This window comes from Arvicanthis niloticus, chromosome 18, assembly GCF_011762505.2.
Source record: "Arvicanthis niloticus isolate mArvNil1 chromosome 18, mArvNil1.pat.X, whole genome shotgun sequence".
NCBI classification, from domain to species: Eukaryota; Metazoa; Chordata; class Mammalia; order Rodentia; family Muridae; genus Arvicanthis; species Arvicanthis niloticus.
In genome coordinates this window covers 9,979,037-10,004,864 of record NC_047675.1, presented here as the reverse complement: position 1 = coordinate 10,004,864, position 25,828 = coordinate 9,979,037, and the positions used below count along the sequence as shown (strand labels likewise).

Below are 25,828 nucleotides of genomic sequence, written 5' to 3'. Positions count from 1 at the left end.
AAGGAAGAAGCACAAATCTACGAACCACAAGGAACTGGCAGAATTAATGTCAGCAAGCCTGCAGCTGACTGAACTCCGGGGCTCTGTCCTTACACAGCATTCACTGTAGGCTCAATTTCTATTGATAGGCCTTATGGAAAGCAGCCATAACACTGTACTGCCAGTCTGTGTGGGCCTCAAATGCTGCTATAAAAAGTACCTCCTCGGAGGGCTCAAGCTCAAGCTTTCACCCCTTCATCCCATAAAACAGCAGGTCCAGATGGTCAAGCAGCACATAAACGATGTTTCGTTATGCTCTACATAATTTTTGATTTGGGTTTGTGTTTGTTAGTGTAATCTGCCCTACTTTATCACCTGCCTTGATGCTGCCTTCTCCCCTCTGTCTCATAAACACACTGAAGAAATTTGGTTAACTAGTGTCATGTCCAAATACCCATGGAAATTACAGGTTTTTTTTACTTACTTGTCTTTTTCCCAGTTAATTGTGTTAAATGGCTGTGAGTCTCATAACAAGGAATCAAGAGAACTGCAAAAGATGTAAAATCAATTGAGAAAAAGACAACCAGCCATGGTGGCTCACACTTGTGATCCAAGGACTTGGGTGCCTGAGTCAGGAGTGTCATCCTTACTTTAAGCTTCTTACTGAGTTACAGGCCAGCCTGGCTACAGGATGAGACCATGTCTTAAATCACAAACACACATACATACACTCATACACACACACACACACATACACTATATGCACACACACATGTACACACACAAGAGAAAAGAAAGCTATAGAAGAAAGAGAAAAGGGAAATCATATCCAGGATAAGAAAATACCCACAGATAATTAACTAGAGAACATTTACATGAACAAGAATAATCTAGTGTCCCACAAAAGGAGAAACTGAGGCAAGGGTCGTTCCACTGATCTTAGATAGGATGAAAATGGCATGCATTTCTTGGGCAGGAAATATAAAATAATTCATGACCCTGTGATAGAAACATTGCCTTCTTCCTGACAGCTTGCTTGTCTCCATGCAGAATACCCAGGAAGGTGCCTTTTCTCCTGGCATTCACCAGGCCAGAGCTCAACTCTGAGAGTCAACTAACAGACTGTAATCACATCCTGTGTGTTTTGAATTGTGTGGATTATGGGTTAAACAGCTTAAAGCTAGTTTCCGTAGTAATTCATTAGGGATCGGTCGGTAGGCATCACTGGGCTGCAGCTTAAGTATGTAGTTCATACTTATACATAGTTCCAAAATTACCATAAATGATACAAGTATCATTTATGATGTGCTGGAGTTGGGGCTTGACTAATGAAAAATCACTTCTTGGATCTTGTAAAAGGAGGAAAAAGTAATTCCAGGTATATGTATTTGTGTTCACGTTCAAGCAAAGCCTGGTGGGAAGTGTGTGGGACTGGCTGTGGGGAAGCTCTGGGGATAATTTTTTTTTTTTCTTTTGGAAATAAAAGGCTTTTGTCTTCTCAAATACATCTTTCTTTATTCTTTGGGCCAGAAATATTTTTATCTCAAATGCTACTTAAAAAAAAACTTAATACTTGGTTGCATTTTAAATGAGACACAGATATTTCTGTTCTCCAGCACAGATTATTAAAATAATCCATGAATGCCAACCATGACAGTGCGGAGTAGTCAGTGTGCACACACTCACTGTCTTTTAAAACGTTGGGCTTGACTTTGTCTCTGTTGTAGACTGTGAGAACGGTTCATGCTGTCATTTTGATGGGTTAGGCCTGAAATGGACAGCTCTGTTGTGACGAGTCAAAGCCTTCGCATAACATTTTAAAGCTTTAAAGGAAATTAAATGAACAGTAAAATTATAAATCGGGTCTAAGCTATAGCTTCTCTCCCCAGAAGCAAGGATATTAAGGGTAACGTGCACGTAGGGAAAGATTTTTTTTTTCCTGACAATAAAATTAGGACAATAACAACCAACAGAGAATGAATCTATTTGCATTGCCATTTGGCATCCAGGAAGATTCAGAAGGAGCCTGCACCATGCAGGCTCGGGTGCTGCCAGGCATTTGTAGTGTTGCCATAGTGCAGGGGAAACAGCTGTTTATGTTTTTATTTTGGTTTTATTTTCTGTTTCCATTGCTGTTCTGTCAGTGCGTGGCTTCATAAAGCTGTGGGATTCTGTTAGGGGGAACCACGGAGGCCATGTACTCTGTAAGCCGATGTGCTGGTTTTCCGCTTGACAGAGATGCCTTATTGTAGCTGGAGGGAGAAGCATGACTTTATGTGTGAGAGACTGAGAGTGATGGACCACCAGTACTATGTCCAGAAGTGTACCCTCCCCCTTTCTGAGCTTCCTTCTATCGGGTAAATATTATGTCACTAGTTTCATTTCTTTTGTTCAAACTATCTGAGTCTTGTAAGATGGCTGCTTCTGTCAGACACAGGCTGGAAAGCACTGTTGTAAAGTTGCATCCCGGAGATGGCTTTATGCCTTGGCTATAAAGGAAGCTTTCACATTTGATGGGAAAACGTCTTTATGTGTTGCCATCCTGTTTTCTACCAAGGAACTAACAAAGCTCCTCGTATTAGTTTTACTGAGGGCATGTTTGACTTGGGTATTTGGACACATCCTTCATCTTCCACCCACTGTCCCCTCTCCGAACTGTTTCCCCACCAGTCTGCTGCAGGAAGGGGCTACACAGTCTATGCACCCCGCCTCCCCGTACATGGAAACCAAACAAGCCCTTTGGGTGTCTTCCTTGGACATTTGAAATGACAACAACCAAGTACCGTTTAACAGGTCCCCTTTCTTACCCTAGACTTAACTGCTGAGACTTGCAGTCTCATATGAGACAATCCTCAATAACTATCTGGTAGTTTGGAGATTATTCCACTGTGGCAAATATAGTTGCATTTTAGTTCTGCCATGTTACAAATTCTTGTTTCAACATTTTCTTTCTCTAAAAAATTCATAACCTTTCCTTTGAGCACATGGGTCCAGATGTCTAACCTCAGGACCCCAGGCTTCCGTACACGTATCCTAACTCATGATTCATCTTATAGACCCTCCCTTGACCCCTCATGGCCATGGCTTTGTTCGCTCACATGCTGGAACTGGTGATATCTGGATGAGCTACTGCATGCCTGATATGTCCTATAGTTCAACAACATAGTGGTTCTGTTATATATTAATTGATGATGTATGACCAAATGCCTATATCTGTTACAACATAGCTTTCTCCCTTCCTTCGTTCCTTCCTTTGTTCCTTCCTTCCTTCCTCCCTTCCTTTCTCCCTCCCTCCCTCCCTACCCTTCTTTTCTCCTTTCTTCCCTCCCTCCCTTCTTCCTACCTTCTTTCCTTTTTTCTTTCTCTTCTTCACTTCCCCCTCCTTCCCCAATCCCTTCCTCCTTTTCTCTTTCCTTCCCTTTCTTCTAACCTCCTTCCTTTCTTCCTTTTCTTCCTCTCTTCCTTTCTCCTTCCTTTCCTCCTTTCTTACCTTCCTTTCTTTCTTTCACCCCCTCATCTCTCTTCCTTCCTTCCTTCCTTCCTTCCTTCCTTCCTTCCTTCCTTCTCTCCCTTCTTACCTTCCTTTCTTACTCCTCCCTCCCTCCTTTCTTTCCTTCCTCTCTTCCTTCAAACAGTTTTGTATTGCTGCTTTGAATTCTTCTGTAAGACAAGTCATGAAACATTTTATTCCCTTCCATTTTTCTTAGTAGTTGGCACATTTGATGAACTTCTACAAAAAGAAGCAGAAATCCTTGAAAGGATAACATAAGTCTTAGTAATCTTTCATCTGGTCTGGAAACAGGTCGCTTGGTGTCCTAGTATGGTTACTATCTCTGGGATGTAGCATCATGACCAAAAGCAACTCCTAAAGGAAAGGTTTCCTTTGAGTCACATATCCTGAATCACAGTCTACTGAAGGAAACCAAGGCTGGAGCTCAAAGCCAGGCAGGAACCTGGAGGTGGGAACTGTTGCAGAAGCCATGGAAGGGGGCTGCTAATGGGTTACTCGTCCTGCTTTCTCATAGAGCCCAGGTCCACTGGTCCATGGGTGGCACCACTCACAGCGGGCTGGGTCCTCCTCCATCAATCACTAATTTAAAACAATGCTCTACATGTCTGCTTACATTCATATCTTATGGAGGTATTTGTTTAGCTGAGGTTCCCTCCTCTCTGATATAGCTTATGTCAAGGTGACATAAAACCATCCAGGACACTTGGTATTCAAAAGGAAACCTAACACCATGGAATTTCTCTTTACAAATAAGAAAATAAATTCAAGAATAATTAGTGATCCCAACAAGCTGTTTACTTGTATATCCATGCCACGAGCAGTACTGACACCCAAACACTATCTACAACCAGAAAACACATTTTCTTTTTTCCTCTTGTAGTTTGCTGGATAAGATTTCAGTGGGGCACAGTCCTGAGTGACTGGAGGGGCCAGACTAAGCCAGCCGGATTCTTAAGGAGCCTTTCACCCTTTTTAAAATTTTTATGTTGTCTGTGTTTATTGGAAACTGTGAAATTACTTCTCCCAAGACAAGCACTTGACTGGTTCCTAACTGTTCCAGAAGACTCTTTTTGTGTTAGTGTGTGCAGTGTTTCTGTGAACGCTCCAAGTGAGTCATTTGAGGCCTGACTGAGGCCTGTTCCTGCAAGGAGAGTTTTTTCATAGGCAGAGCATCATTCTCCGATATTGATCCGTTGTGTGGATGCCCAGGGCAAGGGTCATTGTTGTCTGTTGGCAGCATACCCTCCACGAACCTCCATTTAATATAAAAATGTATTGAACTAAAATCAAATGAAATATGAGTCTTGCAGATATTTTTTTTTCAACTTTAGTCAGCATCAGAACAATGAAACTGCTCTTCTGCATGGAAGAAGTTATTAATGTGGGATTTTGCTCTTGGGTGTACTTTCCCCTTTCAAAAACATTTACTGAGTTGTAGTTTTCTGAATATTTGTGCAGATACCAACAAAAGTAAGTAACTGTTATCACCACATACAATATACGAATAAACCAAAACCCAGATTTACTGTCTGCTTATGTACTTCTAAAATTATGGCATGAGTCTTGGGGGTGAGGAGGCTGGAGAGATGGTTCAGAAGCTGAGAGTGCTTGCTGCTTTTGCAGAGTACCCACAACTGGTTCCTAACACCCAGATCAGGTGACTCATAACCACCATTAACTTAAATTTTGCGGAATCTGATGCCATCTTCTGGGCTCTGCATTCATGTACACTTGCACATAAAACTAAAGTAAAAAATTTAAATTAATATGATTTTTTAAAAGAATATGTAAAATCTAGAAAATATTTAATAATGGCTATTTTCTAGTTTTGTTAGACAATATGACATCTATTTATTTATTTATTTATTTGTGTGCCCATGGGGAATGTATACCAGGAGTTTATGGAGGCCAGAGAACAACTTGGAGTCAGTTTTCTCCTTAACACTGTCTGAGCCCCAGGATCTGTTTGTTTGTTTGTTTGTTTATTTAAATGTATGTGAGTGCTCTATTTACATGTACAACTTTGTGCCTAAAGAAGGAATCTGATTCCATTACAGATGGTTGTGAGTCACCATGTAGTTGCTAGGAATTGGACTCAGAACCTCTGGAAGAGCAACCAGTGCTCTTAACTGCTGAGCCATCTCTCCAGCCTTGTTAGACAAGATAACTACTGGAAATATTGGTAATTGAGTTCTACAATTTTTTTTTTTTTTAACTCAAGAATGATATCTTTTCCCCTTCAAACATTTGTTTAAAGCCATCTTAGTCATAAGTTTCTGGCTGGAGTATATTTCTCAGAAGTATCTTTTTGGAATCAGTGGCTCAGTGACACAAGTTGTGTAGCTTCATATGGAGCCTCTGAGGTTCTGGGTTTGACTTCTCTCTTCTTCACAGTAGCCCATACAGAGTGCAAAGCCAATACTGGGAAGTCCTGAGAAGTAAGGGGTTGTGGACAATGTGGCGGACTGACTGTTGTTACAGTAGAATGCGGATTCTCTCTGCTCTTGGTTGTCTATCACTATAGGAAGCTGGAATGAGTTATTCAAGTACTTTAACAACTTCTGGATCACTTCCCATCTGCCATGGAAAGTTGGCCCCTTCAACACCATGATTCATTCAATAACCATGAATCAAATAGATTTTGGTAGGGGAAATCTGACTGTCATAGTTAAGGTTTTACTGCTGTGAAAGACATCATGACTAAGGCAATGCTTCTAAGGACAACATTTAATTGAGGCTGGCTTACAGGTTCAGAGGTTCAGTCCATTATCATCAAGGCAGAAGCATGGCAGCATCCAGGCAGGCATGGTGCAGTAGGAGCTGAGAGTTCTACATCTTCATCTGAAGGCAAACAAGAGAGGACTAGCTTCCTGGAAGCTAGGATGAGGCTTGTAAAGCCCACGCCCACAGTGACATAATCCTTTTGGCAAGGCCACACCTACTCCAACAAGACCACACCTCAGGGGCCAAGCATATTCAAACCAGCACACTGGCCATGCACAAATTTTTTTTCTTTGTCATTATTTCTTGACCACTTTAGTGTATTCATTTCTATAGCCCTTATGCCCCATTCGGTATTATGGGTAATCTAGAGATGTTTTAAAATATGAGCAAATACTCTACCATCATAGACAAGAAACTTGAGTATCAGTAGGGTTTTGGTATAAAGAATGAGGGGTCTTGAAATCAGTCTGCAGGAACAGGAACATGTAGGAACCCATTCCAGCTTTTCCTTGTTTTTTTTTTTTTTTTTTTTTTCAATAACAGTTGTATAAAAATGAGGTCATGTCAGAGACACAGAAGAGACAACTTTAGAAAGAGAAGTCTTATAAGAAATTTTCAGACAAGTGTTTTCTATTTTGATCTCTGCTGAGATTTCTAAATTACTGAGAATAGATTTGTGGAGAGATTAACGTTGAGCTTTAGTGTGAAGGTCAAAGTGCAGGGAAATAGGACAAAGGAGATATTTGGAAATTCAAATATGGAAGCAACAATCAAACGCTATCCCAATAGAGTTTCTGTGGAATCTGTGTGTTGGGGAAATGGAGAGGGGGTATGCAAGGGTCTTAGTTGTTAGTGAACAGCCTTGTATTTAGCTAACCATTAACATGTAACCTCCACATATATTCAACTAAACTCGTACATTTTCAGAACCAACAGCCTCTCCTTCCCTGGAGAGTAATCATGGATAACCAGGAGCTGTAAAACAACTCACTTAAGTACAAGGGCTGGTTATTGCTTTAGAGCCACAGTTTGTCTGAGAAGTAAACTTCTGGTCTGCGTTTTTATTGTTGTTGAACTATTAACATGCCACATTGAATTCCTATCAATGCAACTGTTTCTTATCATCACTGTTTAAGGTTCCTGGTGTTTCCACTGTCCAGTATACTCAGTCAGAGTCTGTGGGTTGTGAAGGTCCACAACTGTATCTCTTGACTTCCTCTACTGCTTCTTCAGAGAGTGGCATCATTCAAGGAGTCTTATGGCACAGTGGTTTCATACACTAACCTCTTTGTTTCTATGCAAAGTTTGCTCCCTCTTATGGCCACTTGACTCCAAAGCATCCTCTCTTTTGGAAACATGTATTTAATATCACTTATTATTTATGTGCTGTGATAAAGTTTCTTCTCCCTCTGCCCATGAAATTTTATTGCATACATATTCAGAGCTAATTTATATATTGTATACAGTTTATTATTCTCTTCATGATAAAATTTAACCCACTGTGATAATGATTATACCTGAAAAGGAACAGGAAAATGGTATAAGACCAGATGAAGCAGAGAGTTGAGAGACAGGTCTTTGCTCTGAGCTGCTTGGAAACATGCCTAGGTAGTAGCACACGGGGAATTGGGTCTGTGGGCTTAAATTTCTGCAGTGTTTGGGCTCTGTCTTCATCTAGTTTCTCTACAGAATAGAACCAGTAGAAGAAGCCATGTCCAATGTGATTGAAGGATGACAGCAGCAGTGGCAATAGTAGAGTAGATGTGTTCACTAGCAAGGGGAGAAGGCAAGCAGGCAAAAAGCAGCTTTCTCTCAGACCACCCCAGGGATGTATGCTAGTCTACCCTCCCCACTTCTCTTTAAAGGAAATAGCTATCCACACCCTTCCATAACTGATTGCAGGTTAATCAAGCTGACAACCAAGATTGAACTGTACAGCTCTCTAAGAAAGAGGATCCCAAGTTAAGACTGAAATTATGTGTGTAGGCCTTCATATCTTTATAGGGGTGATATTTTAAAAGCATGACCATCTTAATTGGTCATTTGTTGTTGTTATCTTGTGGTGAACTGTAAGATTTAACGTTCCTGAAGCTGGACACCTCTAAAGGAAAGAGCTGTACTTAACATACTGTGTTGGAGTTCAAAGTCCAATACCAGGTAGCTTTATTAGTGTTTCTCTTAGTCACAATGTCATTTGGGGTATATGTGGCTTCCCCATGATGAAGGTACACACAAGAAGAAAAGAGCACATGTCGAGACAGTGATCCAGGCTGGCTTTTTCATAACAGCTTGTTCTGATGGGAACTGGGTGGGCTTCCTGGAGAGTTCCACCAATGCCTTCCATGGGCAGCTGGAGAACAATCAGTGAACAACTGCCACTGTGAGGGACAAGTCAACTAAAGATAAGACTCTCTTAGCTGTGTTTAATCGAGGCTGGAGTTAGGGATGCATAGGAGCCAAACATCATCAGCAAAACAAATACTTGTTTGTCAAAAGAGCTGGTCTCTCAGTTGTAAGTGGGAGGCATCTGCCACATATTGTGATGAGGAAGCTGAACTGAGATGCAGCCAACCCATTCATCATCTGCAGCCACGTTCAAGCTCTAGTGGATATTGATGCAATTACGAGAAAAACTACAGGACTTTCAAAGTATGTGCTACTTACGACCTGACTCTTGGTAGAAAATGACTTTATTTGTACAGTAGTGATAATATATATGCCCACCATTACCTCTTACTTTTATGTTATTGAGAAAATGACTCAACCCTGTCAATCCACTGCTCGGGTGGACATAGTCTTGCTCAGGTGCTTTCCCCCAACTTCACACTGTTACAGTCCTCACTCGTGGCTAACATTTGCCCATTTCTCAAGGTAGGGTTAAAATAACCCTCTGCTATAAAGACCTGCAATGTAGGGAGCAAACAGTGCATGCTTTGCACCCCGCTGGCCTCAACACTTCCAAGCTCCCTGCGCCTGTCTGGTCTGTGCTTATTTGTCATACACAGTTTTTAATTCATTTCTCTACCTATTCTAGGTCATCTGTCACTTGTGGGTTGCCATGCCTGGAGCATACACAGACATAAGACAGAGATATCATAACAGGCTCTTGTTACCAGTGAACTGGAAAGCCATGGTCCTTAGTAAACAGACTACAGTCAGAACACTTTTATAAAGAACAAAAGTAGTCCTGAGGAAAAGTTAATCAAGCTTTACTGAAAGGAAAGCAAGGCAGTTAAGAACAGACAGATCTCAGAAAGGTCAGTGTAGACTGAGTGGAAAAACCCAGCTGACTCTCAAGTCTTTGCTGCTTATGCTTTCCACAGTGGGCTCAGGAGACTTAGGCTTTAGGGGCAAACATCAGACAGAGGTGTAAACCAGCCTTTCTGTTTAATATAGGAACTGCTGCTGGAGGGGGGAGTCTAACACCAGTGTCACAAGAAACGTGCGGTCAAGGCTTCACGAAAACACTCTACTAACCACACATGTCTAGTATCTTGTTTTATACTCTGATAAATGTTAGGTTTTTTCTTTTAAGAACAATATACTATACACTATAGAGTATAAAGAAGATGGCAAGATGACTCTGTCAGTAATGGTGCTTGCTGCCAAGCCTGATGACCTAAGTTTGATCCCAGATCCCCAAGTGATGGAAAGAGAGTGGGAGTTCTCACAATTTGTTCTCTGACTTCCACACATGTACCATGGCCTGTGCATGAGCATTCTCTCTTTCTTCCTCTCTCTCTCTTTCTCTCTCTCTCTCACACACACCATACACAAACACACACACACACACACACACACACACACACACGATTCCCACATACACCACACATACACAGAGACACAGATGCAGACACACAGACGCACACACAGAGGCATACTCATGCGCGCGTGCACACGCTCACGCATGCGCGCGCGCACACATACACACACACACACACACACACACACTAAATGTAAAAAATAAGGGTACTATGTTGCACATAATTTGCAGCAAATATTTGAACATTAGGAAGCATTGCAAATGTGTGAACTATTGAGATAATTGATTAGGATAAATTGTATTAATGAAGCAACAGATTGTGATATTTTCATTGGTAAAGTCTACTAGTGTGTATAATTTTTAAGGACAGCAAGACCATCCATATTTGACTTATTTTGAGCCTGAATATTTTAATGAAATGAAGTTTAATTGGAGTGTTTAACCATCACATGTTCCCCTGTTTTGGTTTAGGAAAAAATAGTTTTGTTATATAGGAAATTCACAAATGGTGTTCAAATAAATAAGAATTATTTTAAAGAGTGTACTTAAGACATCTATGTGATGTGGCTGTTGCTATAAATTCTATTATCAGTTGGGGTTATATGAGCCTTTGTATATGATTGCCTCTAATTCTAATTGAGATGGCCCTGAAATCTGTCAGATCTAGGACACTGTGTGAAAGAATGCTTTGTTCTTTTACTCAGACAAACCTGGTCTTTAATCCTGGCAGTCATGAGATTTCTGTGCCACCAGATCAGATTTTCCAAATGATGCTCTCAGAAAAGCTAAATCTGATGTGTGTGTTAAGGAACATATAGCCTACCCTATGAAAAGCAGATGTTGCCTAAGCACCAGGCCTTCCTCTGTCTGCTTCTGGTTTACTCGCTTGTGTTTTTGATTATCATCCTTTGCCCTGGTTGTATTGCAGGAGGTGTTCTGGATGGATGGCAGCTGGAAGCCCATCTCCATAGCCAGCTCAGCTTCAACACTGAAGCATTTACCTGGGCATTAAGTAATGAAAATTTTGGTAAGGAAAAACTCAGACAAAAATAGCATATTGCTTTTCTTATAAGGTCACCTTAATCTCGATTCTATTTTATAATAAGTGGCATGATTATTCTCTAAACATCTCTGGCTGTGACAGATGTCTGTTTCTCTAAGGTTTATGTTGATGTTAAAAATAAGTAACATAGGCTTTTGAAAACAAGACTAACAGTATGCCTGTGTTCTTTGTGCTGTTGTTAATGTGTCACTACACTTCGCTCAATCTCTTTTGTTCTCCAAATGTCTAGTCACCGCACACTTTGTGTCTCTGTGGGCAAGGTCTGGTGTTACGCATCTTTTCAGCAGAGTCTACATAGAGTACAGACTCCTGGTATTTGAGGTGTTGACTGACGCTGCTCTCTGTAACTATAAAAGCTCTGAGAGCCCTGAAGAGTCAGGTCAGAGAATTAAAGCTGGGTCAATTTCAGACAAATAAGGTTTTAAATAACTGAGGCATGCATACCCTAAAGTTCTCATGTAGGGGCTGTTAGAATGGGAAAGGATACACTTCTTTTTGAAACAGGATTTCATCACTATGTAGCCTTGAGTGGCCTAGAATTCACTATATAGACCAGGATAGTCCTAAGCTCACAGAATTCACTTGCCTCTGTCTCTCTTGTCCTAGGATTGAGGACATCAATCCTAGCCCTGGTCCAAATACCTTTATTGGTTTAATTTTTATCCAGTTTTTCTCCATGTGATAATATGTATTTTAATTTCCATATACTTGCATGAAATTAATCTATAATTAGTGTGCTTGATATTATGTTACATTACTAATCTGTGCTGAACATAGTGTGTAGTCTATTAATAAAGAGAGAAGGGTAAGAGGAAGAGGATGATGACAGAAAGACCTCAATAGTCCCAAGGGTATGCATCTCACTCACTAAAAATGTCAGTTTATCATTGACCTTCAACTAGAGAAATGTCTACTGGAGATACTGTGTGTAAAGACAGCTGGAAATTAGAATAAAACAAAACAGAAGGTTCATTGAAATTTTACTCTTTCCATAAAGAGTATTCATTGTGAAATGACACCTTTAAAACTTTGAACCTAAAATACAATAAAATGCAGTCTCCCAATGTTTTTAACTAGAGATATTTTACCATATTGTCTGTGATTATGTTTTCCAGAAACCATATATGAGGAATACATCCATCTCGTGCTACTTGTGTTTCCTTCTGAACAGTCACTTTTTAACTGAGGCTGGCATTCATGTCTTCATTTTGGGGTAATTTCATCTTTAGTCATAGCTGTCATCATGTTAGTGGTCCCTGAATGTCTTGATGATGAAACTGTATTGTGTTCAGTTTCCTTGTATGTAGGTCTTCACTCTTTAGTGTAGAATATCAGGTGACTGTGGAGCTGCTTGAAGGAGTTGTGAATCCTTAAATGAGGATTTCAGCACCTTTGCAGTATTCCATATGAGTATTCTATCCCCTACAGCAGTTGACTTTTTGCTGTAACTATTCTATATACTGATCTCATACATGTAAGTTGACCACATTAGACAGACTGTCATTGGCTGACATGGCTTATTCCTGATCTTTTTTTAGAATAACTGTTTTTCCTGGGGCTTTAAGAATCACTCCACATTCATGTGATAAATGTGTCTTTTATTCTGGATATTAAATGTGAGTTTTAACTAAAGTGAATAAATTTCTGATCATCCATCTTGTATTTAGTCAAATTTTCAGTGACTGTGAAATCATCCTAGCATCAGATTACCATGGGCATCATGAAAAAGGGATATTTTCTCTCACATTTGTTAAGTGAAAATGTTTATAGAGTTCAAGATTTTACACTTACTAGCCCTAAAAGTTTCATGAAGCCTGTATGTATAGACAGCTAATAATCAATTCAAGAACATTCACTGAGCTATGGTACAGATCAGGTGCTATTTCAATTTCATTATGATAAACTAATGTGGCTACGTATAAACTGTCTATCCATTTAGCCTTTCTCTGATCATTGAGGTTTGACAGTTGGACAGTCTTCCTTAAATTAGCTTAGACTATCAAAACTGTACTATCTTTTTGATATTTCCATTCAACTACCAAGCTGCCAGATGCCCAGGGACAGAGAATAAGACTTAACTTTTTCCTAGTGAGAAGATAATTGATCTTGGTAGTTCTGTTGCTTATCTACTCAGTCAGACAATAGAACTCTCTCCAAAGTGCTTGGCTTTGTGTCTTCTTACAGCTGTGTCAGTGTAGGTCTCCCTAAAACAGAGGCCAACTGGATAGATGTAAGATATGACCTGGAGAAAATCGAAAGTCTTATTCAAGTAAGTACACATTTTTTTTTTCATTTTTGTTGTTTGTATTAAAACTTTTATCCTCAAGAAGTTCATATTTATGTATTAAAATATGATCATATCTACTTGTCATTTTACTCCTCTTAAGACCGTTCTTCTATCTTTCTCCTGTGTCTGCTCCCAACTTTGTATCTTTTGTTTCTTGCTTTTTTGGTAACCCACTAAGTCCAATTAATGTTGCCTTAACATTATCATGTTAAGTATGTACATGGCAATGACTCCATCCAAGGAAACAGAAAAATAAGAGTGGGATACCAACAAAAGAGAATAATTCTTTTTGTCTTGGTAGCTATCACATGCCAACATGTTGTTATATGGGGGAAGTGGAGCCAGGAGCGTACATCCTTTTTAAAGCTGTTATTTTGTCAGACAAGATCTGTGCAGATAACAGAGTACTTTGAGTTCATGAGTGTGACAGCCACATTGGATCCACAGGACATTATTCCACTACACTTCTCCCCAGCCTCTGGCTTTTATTTTTGTCTGCATCCTTTTTATCAGTATCCCAGAGTCTTGGCAGGACAAGGAGTGGGGTTTAGAAAAATGTCTTATTTAGTGCTGAGCAGTCAATTTCTTCTTCATAGCACTTTGACCAATTTTACCCAAGGATTGATTGCTTTCCAAGGTTGATAGATACCATGTATCTAGGGTATATGGCTGCCTGCCCATAGACTTTTGCTCAAGAGTATAGTACCAGGCTTGTTTTTTTATTATTGTTGTTGAACTGTTCTCCAATACAATGTAAAAGCCAAAAGAGCCATGTCACAAACCACATCCTACATGGCAAGTACATATTGTGGCATGTAGGGGCAAGTGCTGGGTCAGGTCATTGATATTATTTTTTTCCAGAAAGAAAACATATAATGGCTATGAAGTATGCGTCTCTTATGTCTTTCTACAAATTCCTATAAAATACCATTTAAAATAACAATATTTGTGAAGAAATATATGAACATTACAAAACCTTCTAAGATACTGTTTTTAAATTCTAATTACTGTTAAGATTTACACCTTTATCAGAGCTAGGAACCATGTGTAGGCAGGTCCTGGGCTCTAGTGTAGACACTATTTCCATTCTTTTGCTAAATGCATAGCATTAAAGTGACTCTTAATGACATCATTATACCCATAGATTAGTGTATTTCCCAAAACTCACCATAGAAGTTTCTCTTTGCACTACATGGTGATTAACATAGAGAGCACAACCAGCCAAGGTGCAGAGGATGGGACCCTGCAGAGTGCTCAGCACTAATTGTGACTTCTGTATCCCATTCCCTCTTCCCAAGATACCGGTATCTGTATATGAGAGGTATTGGGAAAACTGTTAGAGCCCGAGGCAGTAGATGACTCCAAGGAACGAGTGCTTGCTCAACACAATAAGGCAGCTGCATGTATGAATACATACACATTTGACAGTACACACAAGACCCACACAATCTCAAGTCAAATAAAATTCCAACATGAATTGTGGAAGCTGACAGAAAGTTTACTCCCAACTGAAGAAGTCCTAGCAATTAGTAGTTGCTGAGAGAAGGGGAGTAAGCTTTCTTTAAGGGCATCATCTCTAGTTAGGTCTCCTAGCAACAGTGGATGGCCACACATCTAATAAGAGTATATGGGCAGCATAGATCATACTTAATTAAGAAAGAAGGAAAGAAGAAGAGGTCACAAAGTTGGGTGGGTAAGGAAGGGGCTTAGACATGGCAGGAGTTGGAAGAAGAGTTATTTATCTGGAAAATAGGCTGCAGGAAAGGGACCCAATGTGACATTAGCCATAGAATGAGGTATTTTTTTCCTGCGGATTATAGATCTTCTCCTGCCTAGAGATACCAGATGACCTAGTAGCAGGGTCTGCTGAATCTAATCAAGAAAGATGAGGAATATCATCTTAAATGACAACTCTGAAAGGTAAACTTTGTCCCCGTGAACCAAATAACCTTGTCTGAAGAAGTGACTTATTGCAGTGAGTGAGAATTATAGTGGAAGGTCCAAAGTGGTCCTGAAAGCTAAGCTGCCATTAGAATCACAGCACACAGCAGTAAGTCAGGCTGAGCACAAAACATCTCAGCAGTTAATTGGATGCATGTTAAAACAGAATAGTTAAGCAGGACAAGAGTCTCCTAACACAACAGCTATCATATCCAGATACAAGGAAAAAAACCATTAATAATACCAAGAAGAGGAATGTCACAATCAAGAGCATGATTAGTCTTATATTAGTATCAGGTAAAGCCAGCATGATGGAAAATGAAAATGCTAATGCCAAGAGCAATGTTAATGACAAAAGAAAATTCATGAAGAAGAAACATTGATATATATATATATATATATATAAAGTCTCAAAATTCACAACACAAAAATTTAACAACTCAAAGGAGAAACAGACAAATTTATGATTACAGTTGTGTATTTCACCATCTCCTGTCCACTAAATAACTAAAATATTAAGTACAAATATTTTAAAAAATATAGGAACCATAACAAAGCCAACTGATGGGATTTGACTTTGTGCATGAAGCATTCTACCCAACGACATCCAAACAAGCTTTTAAAAATTCATATAGAATAATCACCAAGACTAAATTTCTCCTGAGCAATAAAGTAAGGGGCATAGAACTACCAGATCTTTGATTGTGCAGAAAGTATGTTTAGAAGACAATGGATTCAAACTGGAGATAATAATATACAACAGGAAAGTCTCACAAATTGGCAAATTAAACAATATATTTATAAGTAATTCATGGGTCAAAGTCTAATTCTCAAATATATGCCAATAACCTCACAGACATGAATAAAATAAAATCTGATCTGTTACAATGTGAACTGCTAAAGATGAGGAAACTTTAAAAATTCAATGCATGAATTAGAAAAGATGAAAATCACTAAGCATCAAGTCAGCAACTGAAGTTACGGCTTACCAAATTACAAGAATCACAAAATGAATTCAATACAAGTAGGAGGAAGGATAGAATAGATCTGGGAGAAAGCATTAATGAAGCTGAAATCAGGAAGGCGGGGGGGGGGAAATCAATGAAACATAAAGGTATTAATAAAAAAAATCAATGAAATTTATAAACATCTAATAATAAGAGTGGTGGTACCAGGCATCAGCACCATGGATGGAATTGGTGTTGATTGGCACAGAATTGTTCCCTTCAGTATCTTGTAACTGCACCAGTGATTTACAGGAAATGGAAACATTCTAGAAAGACCATAAACTTCCCAAAACATAACAATGATGAAATTGATCGTCCAAGTACAACCACTGACATTTTTCCACTCACCATGCAGAACCTCCTAGAAGAACCCTCAGGAGCAGCTTGCCTTGCTCCAGCATCCTGAAACCTATTTCAAACATTGTTCATGATGTATACAGCTCTTTTTTAGAGCACAGAAAGAAGCAAGTCCCTCTAATTCAGTTTAGGAGACTAATCTTACCCTGATGTGAAAACTTGATAAAGTTACATTAAAATATGAAACCAAAGATAAGCAACTCTGATGTACTTAGTGTAAAATTTCTCAATACAATATTAGCCAATCAGATCTACCACTGTATTATAAAAGGAATTCTACATCATCATTGTATAGAATTTATTCTAGTATGAGTATCTTTTCATTATTTCAAGACCTGTCAGTCAACTCAGGCTGACATATCAGGAGCCAAAAAGGATAATCATATCAATTGATTTAGAAAAGTCATGATCAATTCAGCACCTCTTATACAGGATGAATTTTCCTTTGTTAATGACTCTTCATGCCTCTTTGTGTGATTGTCATTTGATAGAAAATCTTTACAGAGCCATTTAAGTGGAAATCAGGGTCATTAGGATAATTCTAATCCAATATGGCCAATGGCCTTAGAAGGACAGGAAACCATGCTATGAGGAGGGTACCCACAGGAGGAAGATACCCTGAGGAGACAGAGAGAAGATAGGACAGGCATTGATAAGGCAAAGTGAGAAATCTTGGGAGACCATTCCTGGCACATCCCTCTGAGACTGAATGCCTTCAGAAGTCCAGAAAAGTACATGTCTTTGTTTAAGACATCTAGTCTATATGAAATTATTATAGCAGCTTCATCAGACTGTGGCAGAGATACTTCAAGACAAAATTTCTCAGCAGAACAGGAACAGAGCAAGTTCTTCAACTTAATATAAAATATATTCTAGAATACTTAAACTCTTGCCAGTGAGGGAAAGACTGCTTTCCCCTGGGATTACAACAAACCTCTTACCACTTTTATTCATCATGTTCTTTATTTTGGTGTATCCAGCTGGTAGATCAAGAGATATAGGTGGCCAAGGCATGAAAGGAAACAGATACCCCTAAAGCATTCCATACAGTAAAAGAACTCAGTCTAAGAATGCTTCATGTTGGGCAAGTCCAAATATTTGTCCTTGGAGAGATGATAAAATTACAGAAAAAAAAGATGGTTAGTGAGGGTTAGGAAAGAGGAAGAGTGAGCAGAGAGAGTAAGGTGTTCTTTACACAGCTCAACATCAAGGCATGTCGTTAGAATGGTGGATACCTGCATATATATATATATATATATATATATATATATATATATATATATAACATAGAATATATTATATAATTATTATGTTATATATTAAACTATTGATTTGGAGTCTCTGGTGGGATTGCCAGCTTCTAATGGCAAAGCAAACTGCTCACATTTTTTTTCTAGAAAGGAAAGAAAGAAGAAAAAATGAAGAGGTGAAAGTCCTACCGTGTCCTTCAAAGTCCAATCCCAGTGACTGTTGCCCTCCAGTTGCTGACTATTTCTATCCCAGAACCAAGACATTCAGGAAATTAAACACACGTACTGTAGCTATGTAGGAGTGTACACGCACTGGGCATAACAAATGCACAGAGTGTGTGAAGGATATTAACCATGAAAGGAATTGGAGTCAGATAAATGAGTAGAAGAGACCTCAAACATTCTGCTGTGTTTTTTCCCTATAACACAACTGCTCAAAATGTTATTTTTTTAAAGCTAGTCTTAAAAGGTCGCATTCTATGTAATTCCATTTCTTTCACATTCTTGAAATGCTAAAGGTCTAGGATTGGACAGGGGACTGGTAATATCTGGAGAAGGGAGAAACATCACATCAATATGAATTTTCCTGCTAGGAGATTGTGTTACGGGTAAGCAAGTCCCTGCAGGGATATGCAAAGGAGGGTCAGATGGTCTCTCAGTATGTTCTCTTACAATTGCAGGAGCTTAACGTGATTGTAAAATTCAAGTTTAATTTAAAGGACAAAAGTTATTGTTTACAGGAAGTTGCTAGTTGTCATTCCTAGATTTTTCATATGACTTCATTTTCTCTTTTTCAGTCTATCCATATTGACACTACTTTATACACTGACAGTGACTTTCATGTGAGTATAGTTAGGTTTTTCAAAATTGCTATTTTCTAGTTCTTCAGCCATGTTCCCATAACTTCACTGAAATAGTTACAGTTTTAAAGTCTAACTTGTGGTGGGTTCTCTTAGTGTTTGACTCATGACATTTCAGAGGGAGTGTTGAATTTTTGGGGACTTACGGCAAAATGCTACATAAATGCTAGTTTTGTAATGGTGTTAAATCACAATGGAAAAAACCCCACAACTTTCTATCACTGTCAAACATCTCTTATATATTTCTGTGATGCAGGTAGAGTGTCATAGAATTAGATGCTAGAATAGGACTGACTGAATAATTTTATGTAAGTGTCTTTATACCCATCACTCTAGTGCTATCATGTGTGAACATCCTCAGTATATCTACTGAAACTTGCTCAAAGGCATCCATGCTTTGTATTTTGCCTGGGTCTCTACACTTGAAAGAAGTCTTTCCACTAGTCTCTATGTGAGATAAAAGAATAATCCAAATTTTGTACTAGAATTTTTAAAGGATAAGCTAGCCCCAATATAATATACTGATGTTGCGGATGGCATTTGGTCACGTGGGTCCTCCTTTCACTCTAGGCTATGCTAAAGCAAAGAAATGGATCTCCAAGTCTATTGTTTGGAAGATGTTAATTTAAATATTTGTTAACCTCCCACAATTTAAAGTTACCTAGTAAGAACATCAGTGAAGTTTGCTGGAAGGCGTGTCTCTGGAATGTGTTAACAGTGGTGGGAAGATCCACTCTGAATGTGGGCTGCATCAGTTCATGGGCTGAACCCTGGACTAGGAGTAGAGATGGCTAGAGGAGGCCTGAGTACAGCTGCACACATTCTCTCTGCTCTTAACTGTGGTTCTGACTACCTGGTTCTGTTGCCTTCCCTTCAATGATGACCTGTAACTTGGAATCGTGAGAAAACATTGTTTTCTCCTTGAAGCTGCTCTTTGTCAGAGTATTTTTATCACAGAGACAGAGAAAAAAAATGAACCTAGAAACAAAACCAAACTGTGCATAGTGTGTTTGGAACTGTCTCCTGGAACTTCTCTGAGGTGGAAGGGGTGTGCCCTCTTGTTCCTCATCTTTTGTAGGAGGTGGAGTCTGAAACTCAGACAAGCAGATGTCCACCAAACAAGTGTGTGACATCTAAATAACCCCTACTATGATTTTTGCATATTTTCTGTTTTACTCTGCTTTTTTCACTAATCAAAAAGCTTTCCTGTGCAGGAAGATAACCTTGCAACTCAAAGGCGATGCAAAGACTCCAATATTGCTGTGTAGATGTGAACACTTAGGCTCAGGCACAGATAATTTCCCCTTTAATGTTTCCTTAATTTGTTTTTTAAGTTTAGGGTTTTGTGAAGTAACTCTTACAAGAAATACATTTTCTTGTTCACAGTCCCCTTCTGATTTGGCCAGCCCATAAGTGGGCACTGCCTTTGCTTGGGTTCTTTTTCAAACTTCTTAGAATCCTTTTTGTTGGGAGCTGTAGGGAAATACGTGACTTACATTACCACTCTGTAAGATGTGAACATGTAGTATGACTTTAAACACTTTTTACAAATGTTCTGCCACTTCTAGGCTGCTCTAGCACCCATTGGAAGAGGGCATTCAGCATAGATGGCAGCCTTTTATGCCCTTATCTCCTTCTGTATAATAGCATTATCCTTCTTTGTTGATGGCTTTAGTTTTGACAAAATCAAATGAAAAAAAAAAAAAAAAAAGAAAGCCATTTCCTACATAAATAAAACTCCTGACTGGCACACAATCAAAAAACCATTTAGGAAAGAAAGTGTTTGTTTGGCTTACAATTCCAAGTTATAGTCCATAATTATAGGAAGTCACAACAGGTACTTAAAGTACCCAGCTAACAGTGAAGAGCACAGACAGAGCAACTGCGGGAAGCTTGCTTGCTCTCAGGTGGCTCTCCTCTATCTTACACTATTCAGGAGCCTCTGCCTAGGGAATGTTGCCACCCACACTAGTTTGTGTCTTCCTCTATGAATTAACAATGAAGACAAGCTTCTAGGGACATGCCTACAGGTTTGCTTGAGAGGTAATTCCTCATTAAGACTATCTTCCAAGTTTTGCCAAGTTGATATTTAAATCTAAGCAGTGTGGGCATTATGTTTCTTTGTAAAATAACTAGATGGGTTTGGCTGATTTTTTTTTTTTTAAATCAAAGTCTTATCAATGTGAAAATGAATAATGGGAAAAGGTTTTCTTTGCTTGCTTCTTTGTTTTAAACTGGCTTTTTTCTTTTTAGCCCAGTTGCAAAGTTACTGCAATGAACTGCTTTCTCCTGGAATTACAGGTTATTTTACACGAGTACAGTAACATGACTCTTAGTGAAACAGTAAGAAACGTGCTCTACCTTGCCAACAGCACTCTGTCTTCTAACAAGGTGAGTGATCCAGCAACCATAGAGAGCTGCATCTGATGTTTTGGGCTTGCTTGAGATAAGGCACTTGCATATAAGCACAGTCTCCATGATGCACACAGAAGAGAATTCGATTCTAGTGGAGTGGTGTCCAAAAGTGGTAGCAGGGTTGGCGTGCACAGAATCCTAAACTTGTTGATCCTCCTGATAAACAAGCATTTCTGCATCATGCCAACTTGTGTGCTTTAGTGTCAGAGTCATATCGATTTAAAATGCCATATTGGCAAGTGGGTGCAGTGGATAGACATTAATGTGATCAAGTGTTTGGCATCAGAGGTCGTAGTTCACATGTATTGGACTAGGTCTTAATACCACACACTGACCGTTATACCAGATCCTCAAAATCAGTCTCAGAGACTGGTCTCTTCTCTTTTTTTCATGGCTAGCTGTCTCCATATCTGTTTGAATGTTGATGCAAAGGGAAGCACAAAGCTAAGCACGTGCCCCGTTTGTGCAGCTAAAGGCACACGAGCCATGATTCCACTCCAGCTTCTGTCGTCTCACCTTCTACAAATTTCATCAATGGAAAAAATTAGAATAGTCGAAAGTGTTAATGATTCAAGTAGTATTTAGAACATTCCAGACAACTTGAGCAGGAGAGGGTTACAAGAACGCAAATACTAGTGACTGCTGTGGTCGGCTGAAGGGTAAGCTACACAGATGCTGTGAGGTACGTGGCACGGTGGCTTGAGAGGGACAATCATAGTGGACAAAACCCGGTGCAAACAAAGGAATGCCATCATCAGTGGCATGGTAAAATGATTTAATTTAGTGAACTCTTCAGTGTACTCCTTTCAAGAAGCACCCGTTTCAAGGAAAGAGATGATGTGAATTAAATGATTAGTGAATGAGTGAACCAGCCAGTTAGCCTTTAAGCACAGTTGTAACAGAGAAAAGCCTCTGTGTGTGTGTGTGTGTGTGTGTGTGTGTGTGTGTGTGTGTGTGTGTTGGGGGGGGGGGGGAGGGAGCCAGTGGGGAGTGCTAGGGTTCTTTCTGGTGTGGATAGGGGATAGTCAATAAGGTGGTATGTTACACAAAGGTCAGGGAATGGGTGTCAGGGACACTCTTGGAGCGTCTTTAGGCAGATACAACTGGAGGTGCAGTGATGGTGAGATGCCTTAGCTTCTCCTTCCAAAGCCTGGGCTGCCTCAAGTGTCTGCTCAGATGCCACCTTCTCAGTGATGCCACTTATTCATGTTCACCATGCTTTTCTCACATCCACACTTGCTGTCCCCAGTTCTACACATGCCCCACACTGATAATCATGCCCGAGAGTCAGTAGCAGTGATTATTTGTCACCCTTAGAAAGCTAGCCTCAGAGTACATACATTCTAGAGTTCTTTATTACGATTCCCAGGGCATACACTTCTCACAGGTATCCGTCACTTGCGATACTTACCAAGTGAATTCTATCCATGGTTAAATTACTTCTGTAATATGTTATCACTACTTATTAATGATAACACATAACTTACCACACTATCAATGCTGAGCTTTAGGCTGCATGTTGGTGCCACCCTCAAAGTGACAGTTTGTCATAAATACTGGAAGAGTGCACAGGACTGTGTGGTTGGGAGACCTGTGTGGAACTTCAGTTTGCATGTCAGTGGTGATGAGACACTAAGCATGCTTGCTTTCCTCTCTGACATTGTTTGCAGGACCAACTAGAGAGCAATATTAGCACTGTGACAGTGTCTGGCAGTCATTATGTGCCTTATACAGATTGGGGAATCTGAATTCCAAGTGCCTAATGAATATGAAATCTAATTTTGAATTTTGCTGGCACAGCCTTTGTAGTTCAGATGATCTCTAAAATGTTTATTCGTGGTGGCGGCTGCGCTTGTAGTATTCTAGCTGTTCCCAAAGCTATGTTTATAGCACTTGCCTAAGTGGTTCAGATCAACCAATAAGCACTCAGTTAGCTACTCACTGTCCGAGGCCTTGTGCTTAACGCTGGGAAACAAAAGATATGGTATATGGTTATGCTTCCCAGGAATAGTTAGGCAATAGTAGTTAAAAAGGCTAAAAGTCTGTGATATATTCATATCTAATATATTATATATGTGATAACTATCACACACACACACACATACACACACACTATATGTACAGAACAGAAAGGCAAGTGTTTGTGAAGTACAGACTTCGAGAGAGATACAAAAAATAAAAATAAAAAAGTACAACAAAAAGGAAAAAAATCAAAACAACAGCAATACAGTGATGGGCTTTAAGCAGGAAGAATGCAGTCTAATATGAATGTCCCGTGCACTTGCAAGATTTTAATCCAACACAGGAACACACAACCCCTATAAATCTCCTGGCTCTTTTTCACAAATTTTCAAAACATGATTTAATTTGCCAGTGCTTTCATGTCTGAGGACCTCACCATGTGTTTTATGTAGTATGATAACCTCCAATGAAGAAGTGTATTCTATTTGCAGATCTAATTCTTCCTCCTTGTTTGGCAGAATGTAGCAGAATCTGGCTGCAAGGAATGTGAGGAGCTGGAGGAGAAAACCTTCACAGAGTTTTTGCAGAACTTTATACGGATTGTCCAAATGTTCATCAACACGTCCTGAGTGAGGCAGGCCTCGTCAGTGTTTCTGTTATGAAGACACCACCGCCTGCTGCTCAGAGGCAGCGCAGCTCCGTGCATTTGTGATCTGCTGGGAAAACAAAGCTTCCTAACAAGGAGCTGATAAGCCACTTGGATCACATGAACTCTCAGAAATGAAGAGAGGAAGAGAGCTCCTCTCGGACTTATGTTTGCTTGCTTATTTTTAATTTATTACTTCAGTTGTACATATTTGTAATATAACAGAAGATGTGGAATAAACTTGTATGCCTATTTTATCAATTGACATTTAAATCTTACTTTGCCCTTTTTATTAATGTGTGTGTGGCTGGGTTGTGATGTTTGTGTGCATACATGCTTGTCTTTGTGTGTGTGTGTTGGCGGTGCAGTGCACGCACGCACAAGTGTGTCATGACAAGGGGTTGACCTTGGGTGCCTTGCTCGTTATTTTCTACCTTGTTTGTTGTTGCTGTCGTTGTTTTTAAGGCTGTGTCTTTTCCTTAATCTGGAACCCAGTGATTCTGTGAGACTAACTGACCAGTGACCCCTGGGGATCCTTCTGTTTATATTTTCTTCCTTAGAAGTGGGATTAAAGGCACTTGCCACATCTTTGGCATTTTACATGTGTGCTGATCATCTGGACCCAAATCCTCATGCTTGTGTCACCAGCACATTCTCATCTGAGCCACCTTTTCGCTCCCTAATTCCTATGTTGTAGCAAATGAAAGGTATGTCTTTTTGGGGGTGGGGGGGTGATACTCCATCAAGGAAAGTACAAGAATACACAGAAAACTGATGTGTTAGTGTTTCACAGTTTTATTTTATTCTCGCAAATTTTAATGCCACATGCACACTTGTTGAGATTTTTAAAGGGCTAATTTGTGAGACTCCATTTGGCTTGACCAAAATACAGTTGTTCGTGGGTGCTGGTGAAATGGCTCACGGGTGTGAATATTTCCTGCACAAGCATGAGGGTCTGCATTAGGATCCCCAGCATCCTTGGAGAGCTGACCATGGCTATGTCTACCCTGTGCTTTGTGGAGGAACGGAAGAATCATTGTGGCTTGCTGGTTCAATGACTTACACTGTCTTAAGTGGATGCAGAGGAAAGTGGTAGACCAGGGCACTTAATACTTATGTATACCCATATGCATTCAACACCCAAATGCAACTTAAAAATAACTGTCTGTAAACTTTTACAATCCTTGCTAATATTCTTCACTGTTCTGTCTAAAATTAGTAAGCTTTCTAGCATTCCCATTGCTAGACAACGGGGAAAATGTACCATTTTAACTATAATTTTCCAATCTAATTGTTAAAGAAAAGTTGGTCCCCATCCAGTGTTTGTTTATCTGAGGAAAGGGAAATGAAAATGCTAGTCATATTCCTGATGGTATTTGATAGTGACTGATAACCCACTTGTATTGTATACACAAACAGGATGGTTTGAAAAGTTGGAACGTTCCAGTGCTCAATGTTACTGCCTCTAAAATCTCACACACCACAGCTGACTTTAGGAAACTTGAGTCTATAGTTGTTAAAATCCTTTAACTTGATACAAAGTATGTGTGTATAAAGTGGTCATATACAACCATCATTTAGTTACCATAAGAGATAAAGTGATTATATACCACCATCTTAATTTAACTTCATCTTTCTGCTCTTAAAATCAAACCTTCCCATCTATTTCAAAGTTCATGCTTTTCACACCCTTCCATTGGCCAACCCAGGTTACCTTCCTGGTGGATACCATATTTACATCTCACCCAATTGATGAAAATATTTGTCATATATATCCTATAATGAAAGAAGCACGAAATCATATATCTAATGGCAAATGAACAAGGTAAAACAAATAAAAATTAGACTGATAATCCAACATACCATTGATGGATAGATTCTTGCATTTTCTTTATTTCAAGCAAAGAAATGACATATGAGAGGATATAATCTGCATGTTCTCTCTAGTCATAAAGTAAAAGGACTCTGAAGTGGGACGTGGAAACACAATCATAACTACTATTAAGTAATTTGTGAGCCAAGAGAATTTTATAACCCAATTACAAGTCTAGTTTCATATGATC

The 25,828-nt window shown here is 39.4% G+C and overlaps 1 protein-coding gene across 12 annotated transcripts in view; it reads left to right on the top strand.

The window, feature by feature from the left end:
* Il15 (interleukin 15) overlaps positions 1–24,030 on the top strand; it is a 63,508-nt gene extending 39,478 nt beyond the window's left edge. For 11 of the 12 annotated variants that reach the window (XM_034522626.2, XM_034522623.2, XM_076915459.1 and 8 more), the window contains 6 exons: positions 10,906–11,004; positions 12,156–12,253; positions 13,225–13,309; positions 18,680–18,724; positions 20,996–21,133; positions 23,638–24,030. In XM_034522626.2, the coding sequence (XP_034378517.1) occupies positions 10,993–11,004; positions 12,156–12,253; positions 13,225–13,309; positions 18,680–18,724; positions 20,996–21,133; positions 23,638–23,748 (489 nt within the window). In that variant the 5' untranslated portion in view covers positions 10,906–10,992 and the 3' untranslated portion in view covers positions 23,749–24,030. The remainder of the gene's footprint in view (positions 1–10,905; positions 11,005–12,155; positions 12,254–13,224; positions 13,310–18,679; positions 18,725–20,995; positions 21,134–23,637) is intronic. The other variant, XM_076915463.1, reaches the window with a different exon arrangement.
* Positions 24,031–25,828: the final 1,798 nt, after the last annotated feature.